At 37.3% G+C, this 25,199-nt stretch overlaps 1 protein-coding gene across 1 annotated transcript in view; it reads right to left on the bottom strand.

The window, feature by feature from the left end:
- Positions 1–307: 307 nt before the first annotated feature.
- DTHD1 (death domain containing 1) overlaps positions 308–25,199 on the bottom strand; it is a 71,421-nt gene continuing 46,529 nt past the window's right edge. Inside the window, exons 9-10 of the mRNA XM_061191001.1 lie at positions 3,410–3,467; positions 308–669 (exon numbers count right to left, since the gene is read on the bottom strand). Coding sequence (XP_061046984.1) covers positions 308–669; positions 3,410–3,467 — 420 coding nt within the window. The remainder of the gene's footprint in view (positions 670–3,409; positions 3,468–25,199) is intronic.

Below are 25,199 nucleotides of genomic sequence, written 5' to 3'. Positions count from 1 at the left end.
CTTTTATGTAGATAACAATAAAAAAAAAATAGGGATTCTGTATACCATACCTTTCCTTTACACTTAAAAAGCAACCCCAGCTATTAAAATACACACAGGTCAAACTCTATTACAAATGCTATTAAGTTTGGCTGCAGAACATATATCACTGAACCATGAGCGAGGATTCAAACCCACAGATGCTTTTTATTGTCTGATTAGTGCTTATTCACTTGTCTCAATAACACGTCTATCAAAGAGATTCACTTCAAACAACACTACTTGGAAACTGCTAGTAAAATGTTGACAGAAACGGTCTTCAAACCAACTATGACCCCTTTTCTAGGGCAAAAGAAAGAGCAGCGGGGCTGAACTCTGCCACATCAGACCACTGCTGAGGTTCAGTGAACCCTTTATTTTCCCACTTGAATTTGAGCTCTTCTGCAAGGTCACTCCTGCCGATCTTACGGAGATGGCGAGCCAGAAGGCGAAGTTTGTCCGTGGAATTTGGGAGTGATCTTTTCCAAAAGCAAAGAAGTTCGTGGGTCTGTTCTGTGAGATCATCAGGGTTCTTCAGTTTGATGAGCTGAATGGTGCTGCGGCGAAGGGGGAGGGATGAGGAGAGACACAGGGCGTTTTCTTCTGAGAGCTCATCTGCCAGCCAGTAGAGCAAGTTGTCCCACAGGGCTTCTGCGAGGCACACGTGGGACACTCAGTGTTAGGACCCTTTCATGGAGGGTGTGCTCATCTAACCCTCCAACTGTTCACAGGAAACTTAATCTCTGGTTTGGCCTCTGAGAAGCAGAAAGATTTGGGACCACCCAAATGGACAGTTGAGAGCCTTTGAACCCGTGCCCTTTCTGGGGTCTTCTTCTGAGGGAACCACCTATTGCAAAGGGTTAGAAATGCTTCTCAAATTTTAACTTCCCTGAGATCCAGTAGGGCTCATTAAAATGGTGTTTAGGACCCCACCCCAGATAGTCTAATTAAGTAAGACTAGGATAGGGGCAAATCTTGGCATTTTTAACAAGCTCCCAGATGATGCTGACGCTGAGGTCCCCAACCACAATTTGAGTAGCACTATATTAGAAGACATTTTTAGATTCAAAAACTACTTCCCTTAATTTGTACTAACCTGATGCATAAATTATAGCAGCAGCTAGGCAATCCTCATGCCCCAACCCCCCAACTACACACACACACACACACACACACACACAAACTCACCAAAATTCAATATCCAAAGAGCAATTCTGTGGAAGGTCCATTTCACCAACATTCCCCCTGGCTTCTGGACTATTTAGAACTAAACACATCTCTGAATATATCCTGTAAGTTCAGCATACCCCTTTCCTTACCCTGTGACTCCTGGCTACCACCTAAACTCAAGATTCCAATTTTCTGTTGTTTGGTTGTTATTTATTTTATTGTGTAGCTCAAATCCATCACTCTCAGCAAACCGCTCAAGCCCTTCTCTCTCCTTGCACACATCAGCCCTAACCTGCATCACAGTCATTTTTTCCCACTCATGCAAAACTCTGCTCCAGTTTCCCTGGTTTGGTGTCAGAAAAGAATTCTATGTCGGCCACCTTTTACTCTGTTCTTTCCATCTACCTACTCACATAAATTGCACCTGCTTTTACACTATAAATCATGCCACTTTTCTGTGAAAGCTACTCAGGAAATGGAGCCAACACATCCTTCCCCTCCATCGCCACTTTCAAACCAACATTCTGCCTCCCCCTTGCAATATATTCATGTTAATGTCCATGCTACATGGGTAGGCTTTCCTCTCCCCATCCACACCATCTGTCTCCTGCCACTGGCAGGCAGCAGCATCAGCAACCCTGTTGATAGTCAGTCATACCTCTGACCACATGATTTCTTAATCTTGTCAACATCACTGACCTGTGTGGTGTCTCCATAGTAAAAACTGACTTACATGGCCAATCCTTATGTTTCATCATCAGCCAGAACTATTCCACTTCCATGGCTTTAGCTGCTCAATATTACTGCTCACCACTACCCCCTAAACTTCCACAGCTTCTGTTCCTTCGCTCCTGGTTAATATGTTTCTTGCCCCATCACTAATACAGCAAGTCCTTTGATGCCCGCAGTCATTCCATCATCTCTGCCTCTGTACGCATACTGCCCCTAATGATCAGCTGTGTAGGTCAATAATGGTCTTGCATCCACCTTAAAATCTGTTGTCCTCTTTAGCTTTCAGTGTTCTCAATGTGTCAATAGCCAATTCTGTCTTACTCACATGGCAGTCAACTACAGGGATGCCCAGGGTTATGAAACGATACTGAATGTGATCAACAAGCTCTATGCTTTGTACATGATTTAAGCCTTTAGCAGCTTACAAATCCATTAAAAACTCTTGTTTCTTGAATTCAATTTAAAATTTTCCAGAGCAATGACATAACCCTAGTAAGACTAGGATAGGGGCAAATCTAGTCCTAATTTAGGACTTCCTGGTACACTTAGGAAAGATCACTATACTCTTGTGGTTGTTGACAATAGTAGTGGGAGTGCTTTTATTTGAACATCAAGTTCTTCAATAGTTAACAACATTATAAACTTGCTTGGCTTTCACCTACTGCTATTGTTGTTTTACTGGGGTTTTTTCCTTTTGGTTTTTGGGGTTTTGGCTTTGGTATTTTATGTTTTGTTTTTGCTCTGTCACCTGCTCTCTCTTTGAAAATAATTTTATTGCCTCTGAAAGAGTGTATAACTCTAAGGTTTATTTCTATCCTACTCACTTCTAATAATTCAGCAAAGCTTGTGTATTTTCTGTACAAGTCCATAAAGATAACCTCTGAATGAAATGTTAAGCCATCAGTGGTGAGACTGACACAGTAGTCAAACGCATTCACCGATGTCTTTTGAAGACTAATAAATTATCATAGTAGTAACAATTAGCATCACAAAATGAATTGTTTCAAAGGCTAAAATAGAATAAAAGTGTCAAATTCTACCCTGAAATATGCGTCATTGTTATGTAATTGTGTTATGCATAACCACAATCAAATTTTACATGTTTCCTATGTGGTTTCATACCTCCATATATACCTCTATTTAAAACCTGTTTTAAGATTTGAACCCTAATAGTCAACATTTCAGGACAAACTGAAGTAGTCTATTTACCAAACAAAGTAATTACTAGTTATCTTAGTTCAATAATACTTAGTAGAATTCATATTTCTTGTAGATTTTAATAAAATTTTAACTACATCTACATTCAAGAATGTTTTTTATACATGCATGACTTATCAAGGAAAACTCATTTATTAGACTGATAATAAATGATTATTTAATAACTTATTATTAATTACAAAGTTCTCTATTCTTTCTTACCAAAAGATTCACATAAAATATAAGAGAAAAATAGCACCATCATAATGAAGACAGAGCAAGTATTCCTTACCTAGAGGATCTGTAGAAATTCTTTTGGTACTCTGTGGATGGTTGATTAATTTTTCATGCTTTTGGGAGAAAGGGACACAGAATAAGCAGAAGAAATCATTAATTTGTGAACAAGCTACACATAAAAGTCCATCTGAACTTCACCCCTATTTGGAAAAAGTCCTGAACTGCGTGCCTTGCAAAATTAGGCTGTGTATTTGTGCATGCATGCTCAGCAATTGCTTTCTTAAGATAAGGCAACATATATTAACCCAAATCTTTCAGAGAATTTAAATTTAGGAATACACATTTAAATATTATTTTAGCATTCACATTAACTCTCAATAAACATTTTCTAAACTAAAATTTAAAACTGTTAATACTAGCTAACAAAGATCAAGTTACCTCTATGCTACAAACATAGTATTGTAAAAGCCATCATGGGCCAGGCATCTTGCCTCAACACTCAGCACCAGGCCTGGTACCTAATGGGTACTCAAACATTAGTTTTTGTGAATAAATGAGTGAATCAGTGTGCAGACATGATGCTAAAAACAATCAAATCTTTAAGCAGAAATTATTCTGAAACCAAAACTTTGTCAAGGAGGAATCAAATATATAATCATTACTTTTCTAAACTGTCTGCAGTTTGTTCTCATTAATATGGGATCATGAAAACAGCACAGGAGGTAAAGTAAAAACATCTGGGTTTGGAAAACCTGTTCAGTGCTCTGGACAATTGATTTACCCCCTCAGTCTCAGCTCTGAAATGTGATTTCTTATAATGCACACACACATCACAAAAACCTGTACACAAATGGTCAGAGCAACTTTATTTGTAATAGCCAAAAACTGGAAACAACTAAAATTTTCTGCAATAGGTGAATGGCTAAACAAACTATGGTACATCCACAAGATGGGATACTATTCAATAATAAAGAGGATAAATCATTGATAAATGAAACAACTTGCATGGACCTCAGGGTACTGTGCTGAGTGAAAAATTCCAGTCTCCAAAGGTCGCATATTCTGATTCCATTTATGTCATTTTTGAAATTACAGAATTATAAAGATATAGAACAGATTAGTGATTTACAGGGGTTAGGATAGTGGTAGAAGACCATAAAAAAGTAGCACAGGGGAGGTCTTTGTAGTGCTAGAATAGTTGTGTATCTTGAATGCAGTAGTTACACAAATCTACACATCTGATAAAATGTTATAGTAATATACATACACATTGTATCAATGTTAACTTCCTGGCTTTGATATTTTGCTAAAATTATGTAAGGTGTAACCACTGAGGAAAACTGGGTGAGAATATACAGCGCCTCTCTGTACTATATTTAGCAACTTCCTGTAAATCTATAATTATTTCAAAATAAAACAAAATTTTTAAAACATTTACTCATAGCAATGATACCAGAATGATGTAAGTGTTCTATGTTAATGCATAGCACACTGGTTCATAAAAAACACTCAATACAGGTTTATTAAATCTGAATATAATATTTTGTAGGTATTCTTGTCATAGACATTACGTAAACATGTATATACAACTTCCATTAAGGCATATGAGCAAGATGGCAGCATAGAAGATCCTGAACCCACCTCCTCCCATGGACACAACATATCTACAACAACATATCAAATAATTCCCTCAGTAAGGGACTAAAACTGGACGAACAATGCCTCCACGACAAAGGGTAAAAGGAAAACATTGAGACAGGTAGGAGAGACAGAGATAAAAGTCTCACCAAGGAAAAATCCAAAACCCAGCCACAGTGATCCACAATCAGGAGAGATCATAAAGTACAGATCTTTTCCCTGAGAAGTGAGGGAATCGAGCTCTACATCCAGCACCCCAAACCCTAGATCCTGCACAGGAGAGATGAGCCCCCAAAACACCTGGCTTTGAAAACCAACAGGAAAACACTAGAATTAAATGGAACAAAAAAACCTCTTAAAGGGCTTGTACAAAGCCTCCCTCAACTCAAAATCCAGTGTAAAAACACCAGGTTAAAAAACATATGGACCATAGGTAAAGGGGGCTGACTTACCAATCTTAAAGCATCTTTCAGAGAGGAAGCCACCAGTTGGGATGTTCACTGGGGACTGAGACCCTGGTGGGAGCCATTTTTGTGATCTCACGCTATCTTGTGAATGAGGGCACAGGTGGATGCCATTTTGGAATTGTCCCTCTAAACTGTTACTGCTAATGGGGGTACCCCACTGAGAACTCTGCCCATGCCTGCACCTCAGCCAGCCCTCACAGCCAGCTGAGCAATAGCCCCACCCACCAGCATGCACAGTAGTAGCAGGTGGGCCTCGAAGCTGGTGGGAGGCCAGCTCCACCAACCAGTGCCCTGCAGCAGCAGCAGCTGGGCCCTGCCACAACAGGAAGGGGATATCCCTTGACACCTAGCTCTGGTGGCCACGTGGGATTATGCTTCTGAGTCCCACAGGACATTTCCTAAAAAAGACCATCCTTCAAGACTGGGAGAGATGGCTAATCTACCTAATACATAGAAACAAACCCAGAGAATTAGAAAAAATGAGGAGAAAGAGAAATATGTTCCAATCAAAAGAACAAGACAAAACATCAGAAAAAGAATTAAACGAAATGGAAATGAGCAATCTACCTAATAAAGAGTTCTGCATAATTGCCGTAAAGATGCTCACCAAACTTGGGAGAAGAATGGATGAACACAGTGAGAACTTCAACAGATACAGAAAATATAGTAAAATACTGAACATAAGTTATAATTGAACTTAAAAATACACTTAAGGGATTCAACAGCAGACTGGATAAGGTAGAAGAACAAATCACTGACCTGGAACACAAAGCAATAGAAAACTGAGACTGAGCAGCAAAATGAAAAAAAAGAAAGAAAGGAAGAAAAGGAATTTTAAAAAGTAAATATACCTTAATATACCTTTAGGAAAACATCAAATGGAATAACTTTCACATTATCGGGGTTCCAGAAGGAGAGGGGAGAGAGAAAGAGCCAGAAAAATTCTTTAAAGAAACAGTGGCTGAAAACGTCCCTAATCTGAGTAAGAAAAGAGACATCAAGGTCCAAGAAGCTCAGAGATTTACAAGTAAGATGAACCCAAAGAGACATACACCAAAACACATTACAATTAAAATGGTAAAAGTTAAGGATAAAGAAAGAATCCTAAAAATAGCAAGAGAAAAACAACTTGTTACATGCAAAATAAGCCCCCATAAGTCTATCAGCAGACTTTTCAGCAGAAATTTTACAGGCCTGAAGGGAAAGGCATGACATATTCAAAGTGCTGAAAAAAAATTTTTTTCCAACCAATAATTCTCTATCCATCAAGGTTATCATTCAAAACTGAAGGAAACATCAATAGTTTCCAGATAAGCAAAAGCTAAAGTCCATCACCAGTAAACCAGCCCTGCAACAAATATTAAAGGGACTTCCTTAAGCTGAAAAGAAATGGCACTAATTAATAATAAGAAAACATACAAAAGTAAAAATCTCATTGGAAAAGGTAAATATATAATAGGGGTAGTGGATCAATCACTCGTAAAGCAAGTATGAAGGGTAAAAGACAAAGGTAGAATATTAAAATTACAATAATTAGTTAAGGAGTACATAAAATAAAAAGATGTAAAATGTGTCATCAAAAATAGAAAATGGGGGTGGGGAAGTAAAAGATAAAGATTTGGAATGTGTTCAGATTTAAGTAGCTACCAACTTAAAACAGGATACTACTTACATTGAATGTTCTATGTGAGCCTCACAATAACCACAGGAAAAAAAAATAATAGTGAATACACAAAAGAAAATGAGAAAGAAATCTAAACAAAACACTAAAGAAAACTACCAAAACACAAGGGAAAAGAAAAAGATAAGAACAACAACAACAACAAAAACTATAAAAATAGCCAGAAAACAATTAACAAAATGGCAATAAGTACATACCTATCAATAATTACTTTAAATACAAATAGACCTAATGCTCCAATCAAAAGATATAGAGTGGCTGAATGGATAAAAAAAAAAAAAGACCCATCTATACACTGCCTATGAAAGACTCATTTCAGAAGAAAGGACACACAGATGGAAAATGAAGGAGCAGAAAAAGATATTCCGTGTAAATTGAAATGAAAAGAAAGTGGAGTAACTATAGCCATATCAGACAAAATAGACTTTAAAACAGAGACTGTAATAAAAGACAAAGAAGGGCATTACATAATGATAACAAGATCAATCCAGTAAGAAGATATAACATTTATAAATGTATATGTACCCTACAGAGAAGCACCAAAATATATAAAACAAATAATAATGGACTTAAAGTGAGAAATTTAAGCAATACAATAATACTAGGGGATTTTAACACCTCACTTACAACAATGGATAGATCATCCAGACAGAAAATCAATCAGGAAATATTGGACTTAAATGACACATTAGACCAGATGAACTTAATAGATATACACAGAACATTCTATCCAAGAGCAGCAGCATACACATTCTTTTCAAGTGCACATGGAACAATCTCCAGGATAGATCATATGCTAGGCCACAAAAAAAGTCTTGATAAATTCAAGAAGACTGAAATATTATCACAGCATCTTCTCTGACCACAATGGCATAAAACTGGAAATCAACTACAAGAAAGAAACTGAAAAACCCACAAAAATGTAAAGATTAAACAACATGCTACCAAACAAACAATGGATTATTAGGAAATCAAAGAAGAAATATGACATACTAAAATCTATGGAAAACCACCAACAAAAGTGGTTCTAAGAGGGAAATTCATAGAGATGAAGGCCTACTTCCAGAACAAGAAAAATCCCAAATAAACAATTTAACTTTACACCTAAAGGAACTAGTAAAAGAAAAATAAACAGGTAGAAGGAAGGAAATTAGTAGAAGGAAGGAAATAATAAAGATCAATGCAGAAAAAAAATGAAATAGAGACAAAAAATAGAAACAATCAATGAAACTAAGAGCTGTTTTTTAAAGATAAACAAAATCAACAAATCTTTAACTAGACTAACCAAGAAAAAAAGAGAGAGCACTCAAATAAGTGAATTCAGAAATGAAAGATAAGTTACAACTGATACCACAGTAATAAAACAGATCACAAGAAACTATTCTAAACAAATATATAACCAAAAATGGGCAATCTGGAAGAAATGGATAAATTCCTAGAAACATACAATCTCTCAAGGCTGAATTATGAATAAATCTGAATAGGCAAATTACTAGCAAGGAGATTGAAGCAGTAATCAAAAAGTTCCCAACAAACAAAAGTTCAGGACCAGATGGCTGCACAGATGAATTCTACCAAATATTCAAGAAGATTTAATACCTATCCTTCTCAAGCTCTATCAAAAAATTGAAGAGTTGGGAACACTCCCAAACTTGTTTTACAAAGCCAGCATTACTCTGATATCAAAACCAGTCAAGGACACCACACACACACACACACACACACACATACACACAAATCCAGACCAAATCCCTTGATGAATGTAGATGCAAAAATCCTCAACAAAATATTAGCAAACTGAATCCAGCATTGTATTAAAATAATCGTATACCACAACCAAGTGGGATTTATTCCAGGAATGCAAGGATGATTCAATGAATCGATAGCCACAAATTAATTAATGTGAAGAATCACATTAACAAATGAAGAATAGAAATCATTTGATCATTTCAATAGATGTGGAAAAAGCATTTGACAAAATTCAGCATCCATTTATGATAAAAAAAACTCTTAACAAAGTAGGTATAGAGGTAACATACTTCAACATAATAAAAGCCATATATGACAAACCCACAGCTAACATCATACTCACTGGTAAAACGTTGAAAGCTTTTCCTTGAAGAACAGGAATAACACAAGAATGCTCATGATCACCACTGTTATTCAACATATTATTGTAGTCCTAGCCATAACAATTAGGCAAGAAAAAGAAATAAAAGACATCCAAACCAAAAAAGGAAAAAGTAAAACTATCATATTTGCAGATGATATGATGCTGTATATAGAAAACTCAAAAGATTCCACCAAAAAACAGTGAGAACTAATAAATGAATTCAGAAAAGTTGCAGGATACTAAATCAATATACAGAAATGTGTGGCATTTCTATACACTAATAACAAACTATCAGAAAGAGAAATTAGAAAAAAAATCCTGTTTACAATTGCATCAAAAAGAATAAAATATCTAGGGATAAATTTAACCAAGGTGAAAGACCTGTATATTGAAAACTATTAAACACTGATGAAAGAAATTGAAGACACAAACAAATGGAAAGATATTCCATGTCCATGGATTGGAACAATTAATATTATTAAAATGTCCACACAACTCAAAGCAATATACAGATTCAGTGCAATCTCTATCAAAATTCCAATGGCATACTTTACAGAACTGAAACAAATAATACTAAAAACTGTATGGAACCTCAAAAGATTTCAAATAGCCAAAACAATCTTGAAAAAAAAGAGCAAAGCTGGAGGTGTCATGCTCCCTGATTTCAAACTATACTACAAAGCTAATCAAAAGAGTATAGTATGGCCATAAAAACAGACACACAGATAAATGAAACAGAATTTGAGAGCCTAGAAATAAACCCACATAAATATGGACAATTAATTTATGACAAAGGAGCAAAGAACATACAATGGTGAAAGGATAGTGTATTCAATAAACAGTGTTGATGAAACTGGACAGCCACATGCAAAAAAAGAGAAAGAAAGGAACTAGACCACTATCTTACATCATACGCAAAATTGAACTAAAAATATATTAAAGACTTGAATGTAAGACCTGAAACCATAATAATCCTAGAGAAAAACATAGGCAGTAACCTCCCTGACATCATTCTCAGTTATGATTTTGTGGATCTGACCCAAAGGCAAAGGAAACAAAAGCAAAAATAAACAAATGGGACTATATAAACTAAAAAACTTCTGCAAAGTGAAGGAAAGCATCATCAAAATGAAAAGGCAACCTACTGAATTGGAGAAGATATTTGCAAATCATATATCTGATAAAGGGTTAATATCTAACATACATTTAAAAAACTCATACAACTCAATAACAAACAAACAAATGATTTAAAAAATGGGCAGAGAATCTGAACAGACAGTTTTACAAAGAAGACATAGAGATGGCACATGAAAAGATGTTCAACATTTTTAGGGAAATGCAAATCAAAATGACAATGAGGTATTACCTCACACCCGTCAGAATGGCTATTATTGAAAAGAGAAGAAATAACAAATGTTAGAGAGGATACAGAGAAAAGAGAACCCTAATTGTTGTGGGAGTGTAAATTGGTGCAGCCATTATGGAAAATAGTATGGAGGTTCCTCAGAAAATTAAGAATAGAACTACCATATTTCCACTTCTTGATACTTATCCAAAGAAGACAAAAACACGAAATTGAAAAGATAGATGCACCCCTATGTTTATTGCAACATAGAAACAGCATAAGTGTCTATTGATGGATGAATGGATAAAGAAGATGTGGTATATATGTACACAGTGAAATATTACTCAGCCATAAAAATGAAATGAAATCCTGCCATTTGTGACAACATGGATGGACCTTTAAGGTATTACACTAAATGAAATAGTTCAGGCAGAGAAAGACAAATACCACATGATTTCATTCATATGTCTAATCTCAAAAAACAAAACAAAGGAACAAATAAAATAAACCCAAAACAAACTCATAGATACAGATATCAGAATTGTGGTTTCCAGAGAAGAAGGGGGTTGGAGGGTTAGTGAAATGGGTGAAGGGGGTAAACTGTATGGTGATGGATGGTAACAAGACTTGTAGTGGTGATCACTGTGTAGTGTATACACATGTTGAATTATAATGCTGTACACCTGAAATTTATATATATTTTTAAAAACTTACATTAAGAAGTTTTAATGGGAGGAGGTTAAGAATCAACATAAGAATAATGCAAATTTAAGTATATTGATACTGTAAAATAAGTGCATAGAATTTTTGAGATATTAACTATGTACTTAATCCTCTCAAAAAATTGAGAAATACCAATTTAAATAGTGCAGCAGATTCTATCATTCCCATCAACAGGCATATGACCTGAATTGAGTCTAGGACAAGAGGTGCACATTGGATTTTTTCTTTTCTTTGTGTAAACAATTTACCCCCGTCAGTCATTCTTTCTTCACAGATGTCTCATAGCACCTTGATGCACTGAGAGTGATTCTAGTGTTTAAGTATATGTATTTTTTCACATACGTGAAATTTCAAGCCACATTCTTTATCTGGTGCCCAACCACAGAAGCAGTGGATTGTGGATGCACAGGAAATCTTGGGCTCTTTTACACTTCCAGGCACTGTGCTGGTCTCCCATATAGCCTCGTCATTCAGGGATTTTCAGTGCCCCCTTCCTATTCCTTCCCTTCTCTTTTCTTTCTTTTTTCTTTTTTTTCCCCCCATGGTTTTTTTTTCTGTGCACTATTTTTGCCTTGCATACCACCTTTTAAATTTCACTGGTGCTCAGGGTCAGCTCCAAGCCAAATAGGGAAGCCTCTGTTTGTCCTGGAGTGTCCCCTCCCACAGATTCTGTGTCTACATATGGTTCCTTGGATGCCTTCATTGGCAGGACTGGCTTTAATTTTTCCCTACTTTCCTCTCTTCCCTTCTTCCAATCAAAAAGTGCTATTCTGTTGCATCTTCTCAGGATCTACTATTTGCTAAAGGAATTTTTATTATTCCTCTCAGGTAACCTGCTTTTATGTTAATATCGTATATTTTATTTTGCTTAATGCAGTTTCTAAAATGTCACTTTCAACATGTTACTGCTCAGGAAGATTGTCTGGCAAATCTAAACCTGGCTCTCAAATTCTCAGTAATACACATATACCTTGTAAAAGGGTGTAGTGGGGCTTATGTGGCAGTTTTTCTTTCACTATAAGTCTTTCAAGGGCATCAGTATAAAAGTATAAATAACTCGGATATGTACAGATATGTCTTATTTATGCTTCAAAGCACAACAGAGATCTCATTGACTTAGAAGTGTTTTTAAAAGATTGGAACCAAAGACAGACACTCACACCTGGAAGGGGTATGTGTCTTGAAGTTTACAGGCCACCGTTTTTTAAGACTCCTTCAATTACTGACTATTCTTTCCATGCTTCTTAAGTACAACCCTGTTATTGAATTCTTAAAACTAAGCAAACCATTTTTTAACTCAGATCATACACGTACCAGCTTGATCTTTTGTGTGCAACCCAATAAATTGGACTTGGGCACAACCTTTACCTTACCCAACATTATTTTCCATGGCACATCTTAAAGTTTACTTTCGTTGTATCTTTACACCACTCCAAGAACCAGCCATGATCAGTCTTGGCTCTACTTGTTAGACTGCCATCTCTTTGAGGGCTAATAAGGTATCTTGTTCCTATATTAATTCTTCACCATGCTTGACATGGTATTGACATATACACATAGGGTAGTAAAAACTGTTTATATGATACCTTCTCTTGACTTGAATGATCTCCTCCTTCAAATCCTACCATATTTTCAAAGCCATTGGTCAAATTCCACCTCTTTTATCAACTACTCTAGTCCCTGGTTTCTTATTTGTGAATTTATGCACTGCCACTCAATTTATCTCTTAATTCAATGTTGTCTTGTGTTGTCATCAATGCCATTCATATATCCTTATTCGTATATGCTTGTTTTCCCTCCCCAATTAGACTTTCAGTAATTTTTGTATCCTTTTATTTTCAATCAAATAAATAATTTTATTAACATAATAATTTTTTCTCATCATAAAGTTTTGATCTCAAATAACTGTCAGATCTGCTACTCAAATGAACTTATAGCCGGACAATTTATGGAACCCTGAAGATACCTGTTCCCTGTCCAGGTTAGGGTCCATTGTAGATAGTTCTCACTTTCCTTCTCCAGCCCCTCAAGGGCCTTTGCAAATATCTCTTTCATTTTATGCCCAGAATCCCCTGAAATGTATCAGGGTATAACATCAACTTCTACAGAATACCAAGATCTCATCTCCTATTCTAGTTTCCTTGTCAAAAAAGCTGAGTTAGGCTATCCAAACAAACTGGCCAGACAGATTACATCAGATAGTGTGCCATAGTGTGTTGAAAATTTAAATTTTCAACAAAATACATCTTTCCTTCTTTGGTCTCACACAGAAACTAAAGTCCCCAAATACAAACAATACCATCCTCTACCCCTTCTTCTGATTCATCAGTCTTAGCCAAGTCAGCCCCATTCACACTCCCAGTTGGAGTCTGGTCCCCTGTTCAGCTTCTTTAGCAGTTGCTGCATGAAACCATCTTCCAATAATAATGCAGCTCCTTTGGCACCTCCAGAGCTAGAGAACTCCAGCTGTGAGTCTCATGAGCCACACACACAGACCCAACATTCCAGGGAGCTATCTGGTCACACAAGAAAGAGCAAAGTACCTCAAAATTTAGAAATAACCCAAAGCCCAGGAACAAATGTGATTGCAAGATTCCTTACAAGAAGCTTGCAGCTTCTCTTACCACTGCAAGAGCCTTAGGCACTAATTCTCATATGTAAGGGTATTTCCCAAATAAAAGTTACTTCCCCAAACAAAAATTTTTGACAGTTACAACTCATATTGAGGTCATTAACTACAGACCATAGCAGAACCTTAGTGTAAGTGAGGGCAGCGTATAAACAGAGAGAAAAAGAGAAAACAAAAGACTCTCTTGCTTCAGCTTCTTTAGGTTGTCAGCCAGTCTCCATTGCTTGACCAGAATCCATTAGCTATGAATGGCTGACCCTCTTTCAAGACAATTGCTTTTCTTTATCCACTGGACTAGGTCAGCCAACATCTATCTCTGCTATCTTTGCAGTTTCCTTCACCTTCTCCTCCACCTTCTCACACCTTTTGGTCACACTGCCCTCAACTCCATCGTCTGGATTCTGAAGATGACTCAGAGTGCTTTTCTCCAAGGCTTCCACCTGGGTTTTTGTTTGGATGAATATATTGTCCATCTCCTACAACTTGCTCCTATTCTGCCTATATGCTCTCCTGTGCACTCCGGTGCAAGACACAGTAGTCTCCTGCATCTTGCTGATGACTGGAAACAGGAACTGCTCAAAATATTCCTCAGGCCCCAGCACTTTCACTTTCCCTGGTTCCGCCAGTTCCACGATGTCCAAGAGCTGCATTCCCCCTGCTACTTTAGAATCACAGTGTGGACCTGAGCACAGAGCGGTGAACAAGCAGTTGACCTAGAGGTCAACCAGAGCTCTGAGTGTCATGGCCCCTTTCACCACAACGCTGTGCCTCTATTGAAACAAAGCTCCTTTCCAGGGTGCCACATCAGCAAACATTCATGTCCCTGTAAATGCTCTGCTTGACCAGAAAGGCAGTGTGTCCAGTCAGCCAGTCCCCAAAGGCCAAGCCAGCTCTGGGCCTTCTCACCCCCAACAAGAGTGACTATGTGACCCCAGCCAATCAGATATTTTCTATTTATCTCATCCTTGTTCTTTTTCTTTATCTTATGAAAGTTTCTTGCCTTCTGCCCCATTTTGTAGTTCTCTGAAAGGAGACTGTCCACTTCATGAAGTCTTAAATAAAGTTTATTTGTATGATGTAAATTGTCTTCTTTAATCATTTTAGCACCTCTTACAGTCATGCCATTGGTAGAACCTATTGTATCATTTTCTGTGTTTTCTTTTGTATCAGCACTTCTATTTACCACAAGGTTACCACACCATACCCTCAATCAATTCCTGATAGCTTCGAGGACTCTCTGTGGACAATTATGAAGATTATTATCACCACAAATTTAAAGTCTGTAGTTTCAGCTGGGCACCAGGGCTGCTCAGCAATATTTTTATGTATCCCTGGAGATTTCTTCCACCATTCCCTACAGAAGACATTTCAACTCTTTACTACTCTTTGTAAGACCTCTACCTGACCCTTGCCTACCACTCCCGCCAAGGAGTTTGGTCTTCTACTCACTGAGAAAATAAGGCAGTATTCTCAAAGCTTAGTATTCATAAAAATGAATCTTGAGAAAAAGGCAAAAAAGTAAGCCCACACTTTGATAGAATTGGTCTCAGATAAGGCCACATTTATAACACGGGTGATTCTGATAGCGAAGTATGGTGGCTCCACTTAGAAAAGCACAATCAAGTAGGAATTACATCAATTATCAACTTGCATTCCAAAGGTACCCCAGCAAATGCATGGAAGAATGAAAGAAATATCTTTATCCAAGAAGTTATGAAGATTTTCAATATCATGTCAGGACCAAAGTGAAATTCTGATTTCACTTTAGTCCTGATGCTATAGAGATACAATAATAAAAATAATTTCTGATTTATAAATTGCCCCATAGGTGTCATACAGATGACCTAGCTCTGGTGCATTCCTCCTCACGCAGGAACTCCAACTCTGTCAAAGTCCTCTCCAGGTATTTCTGGCAGTCCTATGGGCTTTACTCTCTTGGTATCCACATGTTCCACCAGGTACACCACAATGCTCAGCCAGGAAATGCAGCCATCCACGCTCTTTTTGTGGGCACAACAGTTTCCCTTCCTGTGTCTATCATGGAGTCTATCATGTGCACTACCACGTAGTGCACCATGTTGGTTTCTACCCATACCACACTTTTGCTCCCAAGGTACCACATAAGCACAGTTGTTCCACATCAGAGGTCACCACAGGTTTGTTCTGCTGCAGCCCCAGCACCGTTCTGCTGGATCCTTCCAGCAGTGATACCATTCTGACCTACTCTATATGGAGCCCATGATCTCGCCTACTTTTCTCCCAAGCAAAGCACTTCGCCATTAGTGGCCACCCTAAGCCCTCTTGGTACATAAGTTGTATGGTAAAGTGTGATAGAATGAAGGAAGTTTTTGGTTTTTTTAAAAATAAATTTATTTATTTATTTTTGGCTGCATTGGGTCTTCGTTGCTGCGCGCGGGCTTTTCTCTAGTTGCCTCGAGCAGGGGCTACTTTTAGTTGCGGTGTGCGGGCTTCTCACTGTGGTGACTTCTCTTGTTGTGGAGCACAGGCTCTAGGCACGTGGGCTTCAGTAGTTGTGGCACGCAGGCTCAGTAGTTGTGGCTCACAGGCTCTAGAGTGCAGGCTCAAGTAGTTGTGGCATATGGGCTTAGTTGCTCCGTGGCATGTGGAATCTTCCTGGACCAGGGTTCGAACCCATGTCCCCCGTGTTGGCAGGCGGATTCTTAACCACTGCACCACCAGGGTAGTGGTTTCCCATTTTGCACTTCATAATATGTGTGATATCATTGTTTCCCAATGGACAGTGGGAAACAATGATATCCTTGACACCTAGAGCAATATCTTATCTTTTTTTTTTCTTTTACTGAAGTATAGTTGATTTACAATATGGTGTTAATTTCAGGTGTACAGCACATTCAGTTATATATATATATATACATATATACATATATATATATATATATGGAGAGAGAGAGAGAGAGAAGAGTTCCCTGTGCTATACAGTAGGTCCTTGTTGTTAATATATTTTATATACAGTAATGTGTATATGTTAATCCCAACCTCCTAATTTATCCCTCCCCCCACCTTTCCCTTTGGTAACTATAAGTTTGTTTTTTATGTTTGTGGGTCTATTTCTGTTTTTTAAAATAAGTTCATTTGTATTTTTTTTTAATTCCACATATAAGCGATATCATATGATATTTGTCTTTCTCTGTCTGGCTTACTTCACTTAGTATGAAAATCTCTAGGGCCATTCATGTTGCTGCAAATGGCATTATTTCATTCTTTTTTATGGCTAAGTAATATTCCATTTGGGCATATATTTGTAAAAAATTATAATTCAAAAAGATACATGCACCCCAATGTTCATTGCACACTATTTACAATAGCCAAGACATGCAAGCAACCTAAATGTCCATCGACAGATGAATGGCAATATCCTATCTTAAATTGTAACTTGGGTGGTCACTAATTTCAGGGGCACCTACAAGAATATACTATTGTTATTTGATGGATATAGAAATAACAAGTGGTAGAGTTTTCTTCTTTAATTTCTACCTGCCTACTGGCTCTTGGAGTCTCTACTGAAGAACCAGTTTTTGTATAAGGTAACATGCTAAGAACTTTCTGATACTTGAAGCACCACCTAACATGGGTGCTTCACAACCTTACAGCTAAAATGTCAGTGTAACACATCCAAGAAAAAAAATGTGATGCTGGCATTAGCATTTTTATCATTTGCCCTAAGGCACTTATCCATGGAGAGATTTTCACAGGTGATTACTATAATATCGTGTGGCAACAACTCCTCCATCCAGCCTTAACCCCCATACTCCTCCCACCTCCACGCACTTATTGTAGATTTTTCTGATAAACAGGTCATTTATTTTGTAGTTATAAGATATAGAAGTGAGAGTGGTATGAATAATAAACCAAGAGAATGTACGTAATTAATATATTTCCATGTATCTTTACCACAGATTTTACCAGAAGACTTTACAATACCATAGCCAACCAAGTACCAGTTTTCACTGCTTACTCTGCTCTGTATTTATTTCATATAGAGGCCTCTTCAACTAAGTAATAGTTGACATTTGCTTAACTTGAGTTCATTTATTGAATCATAATAATAAACTGTAGAGTCTCAAATTTACAATGTATGACTCCTATAAGATTCTTAGTGGTTTTACATTGTAAATACATTAGAATATTGATCAAAGAAGTCATCTGATACAAAAGATTAATGTCAGCATAAAAACTCTGTGCTTCAGTTATCGGTCCAACATAGTACAAATCAAATAAGAGCTTGTATCAGTGTTGGGTGAGGACATACTGACATGAAGAAGTGGGCTAGACTTTCGGTTTCCAGTCTAACATGTGAGAGGTTAGAAGTTGCCACTCTGTCCTAAAAAGTAAAAAAGCAGAACAAACTGAAAAATCAACAACTCTTTAAATTTGTCAGAGAAGTAAAGTCACAGGGCAAACCTCTGTGCCAAATTCGAAGAGACTGACAGGCAGCTACAGAGAATCCCAACTTACCAGAGCAGAAACCCACAAGCACAAACCACCATGGGAACTAGGGCCAGAGTAAGGAAACCTGAACCAAAACTGATAAATTGCTAGAGGCTCAGTATGGACAAGTCCAAGAGCTGTAAACTCCAGGGGGACCCCGTCGTGGGCGGGGGGAGTTTCCACACTTTTGTGAATTTTACCTCCAGGAGCTCAATCGGGTTTGAACACCTGAGAAAAGTCCCGTTGTGCTTCCTGCAGGGAGAGGGGAGAGGAAGCATTCTGAAATATCCCCGAACACTCTGTTCTTCTGAACCAGGCCTGCCCTCTGAAGAAACTATTTAACCAAAGCCTAATCTTTGGGTGTTTTATCAGAGCCTAACTGACCTGGGGAAGGGAAATACCCAACTTCAGGGCCCTCTAGCCATCCTGTCCCATCAAAGCTGGGGGTGGGGAGGAGACTGAGACTGAGAATCGGGGAGACTGAAGTTCACAGGCTCACTGAAGACTGAGACCTAGTCACAGGCCTATAGAACACTTCCCCTCCCTCACACTTACCACCACATCACAGAAGGGCTATTCACAGCAGTTCCTTTTACCCAGTACATCACATTCAGCTATCAAGAAAAACAATTACAAGACATACCAAATGGCAAAAAACACAGTTTGAAGAGAGAGAGCAAGTATCAAAACCAGCCTCAGATATAGCAGGGATGTTAGAATTATCAGATAAGAATTTTTAAAAACTATCATTAATATGCTAAGGGCTCTAGTGGAAAAAGTGGACAGCATACAAGAACAGATGTGCAATATAAGCAGAGAGATGGAAATTCTAAGAAAGAACCAAAGAGATATACTAGAGATCAAAAACACTGTAAGAGACATGAAGACTGTCTTTAAAAGGATTATTAGTACATGTACATAGCTGAGGAAAGAATTTGAGCTTGAGGATATCTCAATAGAAACCCCAAAACTGAAAAGCAAAGAGAAAAACACAACCTCTAAAAACTGTGAAACAACCATGAAAGCATATGGATAATAGGAATTCCAGAAGAAGAAAAAGAGAAAGAAACAGAAGTATTTGAAACAATAATGAGTGAGGGTTTCCCCCAAATTAATGTCAGACACCAAACCACAGAGCCAGGAAGCTCAGAGAATACCAGGCAGGGTAGATGCCAACAAATGAGCTAAATGTGTAACTGTACTATTTCATTCCAAACCCTTAACAGTAGTCTGAAGAACTGTCATCCCCATTTCACAGATGTAACTTCTCCAAGGTAACATGGAACTAATCTTGAAATCCAGGTCTGTCTAAAGCCCTGACTTAAATCATAAATATTATTGCCTACAGATAGTGATATCAGCTGCTATTTTAACTACTTACCATGTACCAGTAATTATTCTAATAACTGAAAATATATAATCTTGGTAGAGTCTAGTACATCTATAACCTTGTGAGGTAGTTGTTATACTTACTTCACAACTGAGAAAACTGAAGTTTATTTTTTTAAATTGAATTATAGTTGATTTACAATGTTGTGTTAATTTCTGCTGTACAGCCAAGTGACTCAGTTATACATATATATATATACATCCTTTTTTCATATTTTTTTCCATTATGGTTTATCATAGAATGAATATAGTTCCCTGTGCTATATAGTAGGATCTTGTTGTTTATCCATTCTATATATACCAGTTTGCACCTGCTAATCCCAAACTCCCAATCCAACCCTCTCCCAACCCCATCCCCCTTGGCAACCACTGGTCTGTTCTCTATGTCCATAAGTCTGGTTCTGTTTTGTAGACAGGTTCATTTGTGTCATATTTTGGGTTCCACATATAAGTGATATCATATGGTATTTGCCTTTCTTTTTCTGAGTTACTTCACTTAGTATGATCACCTTTAGTTGCAACCATGTCGCTGCAAATGGCATTGTTTCAATCTTTTTTATGGCTGAGTAGTATTCCATTGTATACATGTACCACATCTACTTTATCCATTCATCTGTCAATGAACATTTAGATTGTTTCCATGTCTTTGCTATCGTGAATAGTGCTGCTATGAACAAAAGAGTGCATGTATCTTTTTGAATTATAGTTTTGTCTGGGTATATGCCCAGGAGTGGGATTGCTGGATCATATGGTAATTCTATTTTTAGTTTTCTGAGGAACCTCCATACTGTTTTTCATAGTGGCTGCACCAACTTACATTCCCACCAACAGTGTAGGAAGGTTCCCTAGAAAACTGAAGTTTAGAGAGATAAAATAGTTTGACTAAAAACATACACACTAAGTGGCAGATGTAATATTTAAGCTAACATTTATAAGACTATGGATCCTTTATTTATAACCTATAAGTTAAAACATACATAAAGTGAAGGATGTGAGGTAAGTCTTTCCCTAGGCCGTTCTAGTACCTCTTGCATTATGCTCACCATTCACAAATATCATCATCACTGCTCTGGACTTAGAAGCAGTATTAGATGGAGGGAAAGAGCTCAACTCCTAATCATATTACCTTTAACCTTGTGATTTTATAGGTTTGTGCCTTGCTTGCCTCATTCATAAAATGGCCATGATAATAGCATCTGCTTCATAGTGCCATTAAAGGAAACCTTTAGCCATATCATGTAACTTAGAGCAGGGCACCATATGTAATAAGTACTCAAAATAATAGCTGCTATTACTTAATATTTTTCTTTAGAATTACTTTTTTACCTACACAACTACATTTTTAAAAGAAACTATATTTCAGTCATAGGCGGAAATACTATATAACATGTATAAACACACGGAAACCTTAAAAACACAGTTAAAGCAAAACTCTATTTTTATATTCTCTTGCCAGTCAAGATCTCTGAGCCTGAGAGTTGTTCCCTGTTTGTTAACAGGGAAGTTTTGCAAGTGTTAGAGAGAGATAAAAACATGCAAAAACCAATCTGAGATCTACTCAGAGGATCATGGATTAAAAAGGATTAAAAATAAAATAACTGCCTCACCATGTGAATCCATTTTATTCAAAGCTGGTATGTTATTGTCCTAAAAAAAAAAAAAAGCACTTACAATTCCAAAATTTAGGAAAAACATGACTGAGCATTGACTTTTATTTGCCAGGAATCATATCTTTTACTATCTTTTACTGTAAACATGCATGGAAAGTATTTGTGTTCTTTTAAAACCATAGAGAACATTTTGAGGGCATCTGAGTGATAGATCATCAAAAAAAGCAAGGAATGTGAACTCATAACCTAAGCCAGAGAAAGCTGGAGCCTTCATCATGTTAAAGGGATGGCCATTATCTCTGCTCTGAAAATGAGGAGCTATGAGCTGATGTCACTATGTGGAAAGAACAGAGGAACTTATTGGGCTGTTTAGAAGTGACTATGCATTTAAAACCAAGATGATGGAGAAAGTCTGCTTCTGCCTCAAGAGCTAAAATTTCCAGATAACAAAGGAAGCCACCATCTGAGGCTCTGGTTGCTCTATTAGCTTCAGCAAAAGGTACAAGCACTCTGGCTCTCTGGAAGATCTAGATTTGTCAAACACACTGAAGGGGGACAAACGATATGTGAGGCCATATGACACAGTGACAAAAGTGGCAGACATAAGGAAACAAAAGACCCGGCTTGTACAAGGCATGAGAGAAGAATGGCTTTGAATACTGGGTCCTCACACAGCCTCTGTCCCTGTGAGGTTATACAAGTCGAGGCAAACCATCAAAATGCTCTTGCTAAAGTCTCAGACTGGTGAAACAAAGATTATGGTTCCTACCTCTGAAGTATGCTATGAGGCTAGATTAAGATGATGTCTGTAAAGGACATCACCTACACTGAGAATTCAACAAGGGGTGGAGGAGACCCACAAACCAAATGCAATGTATGGACAATTTTTAGATGTTGTTTTTGAACAAACTAACTATAAAAAGAGAAAAGTAAATCAGTAGGTGAATATAAGGCTGGGTAGTAGATGCTATTAAGTAATAACTAATAATTTTATTGGGTTTTGCAATGGTTTTGTGGTTATTTGTTTTAAAAGTCCTTACCTTTTAAAGAAACTTATAGAATTATTTACAAATAAAGTTATAGAATAGCTGTGATTTGCTTTAAAATACTCAAACAAACAAACAAAAAACCCTATTAGATGAAACAAGAATGGCAGAAAAATGATGAGTGATGGGTCCACATAGGTTCATTGTATAGTTCCTCTATTTTTGTGTGCCTCTGAAAATTTACACACACACACACACCTTTTAAAATAAATATATAGAGATTAAAAGACACCAGCATCAGTTAATAAATATCCTGTTATTGTTTTCATCACAGACATTATTTTAACTACACACTCAGTGTAGACTTCCTGTAAGTTTGGTTCACACAATAAAAGGAAGGGCTTCTACATAGAAAGATCTAAAGACCAGAATAAGCCCATGCAGAAGCAAGACTACTGTGGAAAAAAAGTAAAAACTGAGTTTAGAGCAAGAAGAACTGACCCAGAGTGGTCTCACTTGGAGATAAATCTAGGAATTAAGATTTTTGGAAATGAAATCATGCTGTTACCAATCCCAGAAGAAACGTCCATCCATATCTTTCTTTAGCTCAGATCTTTCTTAGTTTTAAAACTGTACACCTTTTACTGCAGCCAAACTTACATTTTGTTTCTTCATTATTTTTTCAATTGCTCCTTAGAAAATGACTCTTTTTAAGGCTTCAATCTGATTATGACTTTGTCAAGAGGAAGGGATTAAATATCTCTCAGCCTTTGAAGGAGTCAGTCACAAAAGAAGACAGCTTTAGGAAACCCAGGAAACCAGATAGACTAATTTAAGACACCCCAAGTGATCTAAAGAGCTGGCAGAGATAGAAGGAAGGGGTCCTAGGGATGGCTGCAGGTATAAAGTAAGCAAGGTCTGGATAATTCAGGAAATATATGTGTAATACACATGGAACCAGTAAAGGAAAGTTGTCAAAAGCAGTCTGGAATAGATAAACCTAATTTCTAAATTAATGTCTCCAGATTCATTTTTTTATCTACCAAAAGGTGAAGCAGTAGACATACCACGTGGGGTTGCAGTGAAGATAAATGACATAATGCATATAGAATACTTCAAACACGCCTGGCACTTACCAAGCACTCTGTCAGTGTTAACTATGGTGAATATGGTTACAATTTTACTCACTATTCCAAGCAGTTCTGGCCAAAGCAGATGCTTTTGATGCATAAATGCAGCTATGTGGGAGACCATATTGATTTTGAAAGCAATTCAACAAATCAAAGATACACAGCACTATTAGAACTTGCATAAGCTTCTACCTTCTCTCTTTGTTTCACTTATTAATTATAATCCCAACAAGTTTTTGTCAGTCATGAAGATGTGTCAAGTTTCCTGCTTAACTCTGAGCAAAATTCTTTCTAGAATATTCCAATAGATTTTTTTTAATTTCCAGATTTTTTTTTTTTTTTTTTTTTGCTTCTAGATAGGAATAGCCTTTCTGACAGAAAGGGTGATGTGAATGTGCCAGGAAAGGCCTGGATAGCTACAAACATCTTCCTCCCATATCTGGCCAGGGTGTGTGAAATCCCCACATTAGTCATTCCTTTGTAGGCATGAAAAGCTACTCCTAAATGTAACTGTTAGCTAGGAAAGGAAACACGTAAAGCTTTTGTCAGCTATTAAGACTCCACCTTTGTTTTATCAATTTCCCCAGCATGCATTCATTTATTCTTTAATAGTTCAACAAAACATTATTGAATGTGTACTAGAGATGGGCTTACAAAATTGAATGAGCTATGCTTCCAGCCCTGAGGAACTCTATCACAAAAGAAGACACTGGATATAGTGGTTGGGAGTGCCACCATTGGAATCAGACAAACTTGGGTTCAAACAGTAGCTTTGCCATTCTCTACTTATTTCCTCTGGAGCAAACCTCTCTGTACCTCAGTTTCTTCAACCACTGACCTTTTTAGTAAATGGCTTAATAGGTGTAAATGCTTTATCAAGTTACTATCAGGGAATAACAATAAATATTAGTTATTATTATCATTACTTTTCTTATTACATGAATTAAAATTATAACAGACCATAAGTTAGTACATATTCAAAGTGCTTTGTTTGCAGATACAGTGTAGTACCTTATTCTGCCTGGGAAATTTAAGGGCTTCTTCTAAAGAGATGATAATAGAGCTAAGTGTGGAGGCAGTGCTGTCACAAGGGCAGCTGTGGGAAGAGCCACGAGGCAGTTAAGACCACAATATGTAAAAGAAATGAGACCTTAAGTGGAACTAGAGCAAAAGATGTTAGTTGGGTAAATGTAATATGAAGGGTTTGTAAGGGTAAGTTGTGGGGCTTTGTGAAGGGGCTTATAGGCCAGGGTAAGTGGCTCGGACTTTGGTCAAGAGATAGAAAATGCCAATTGAGAAGTTTTAGAAGAAGAGTGAAAATCATATTTGTTTTTGAGAAAAACGACTCTATCACTTGTATAGCCTAGAGTAGAAAAGGGGACTGGTGATAGGCCTTCAAGGAGAAAGTTGTTTGCAATCATCTACTGGCTGGGACAACATTAGGGTGAATAGAGATGAAATGCAAGTTTGAACACACTCCCAAACTAAAGTCAGTGAAACACGAAGTTGTATCATAGGACAGCAGCACAAACCAGTGTCCTGGGAGCCACCCTAGGAAGCACCCACTCCACAACTTCCTCCATCTCCCAGTGCCCTCTATGTACCAACCCCTATTGTGTTTACTCTATCACCAAATCCATTTGATCCCAAGTCCTAAATCTCTC

Source organism: Eubalaena glacialis, chromosome 5 (genome assembly GCF_028564815.1).
Source record: "Eubalaena glacialis isolate mEubGla1 chromosome 5, mEubGla1.1.hap2.+ XY, whole genome shotgun sequence".
Taxonomy (NCBI): domain Eukaryota; kingdom Metazoa; phylum Chordata; class Mammalia; order Artiodactyla; family Balaenidae; genus Eubalaena; species Eubalaena glacialis.
The sequence above is the reverse complement of the archived record's forward strand: the minus strand, read 5'-3'. Positions and strand labels throughout refer to the sequence as shown.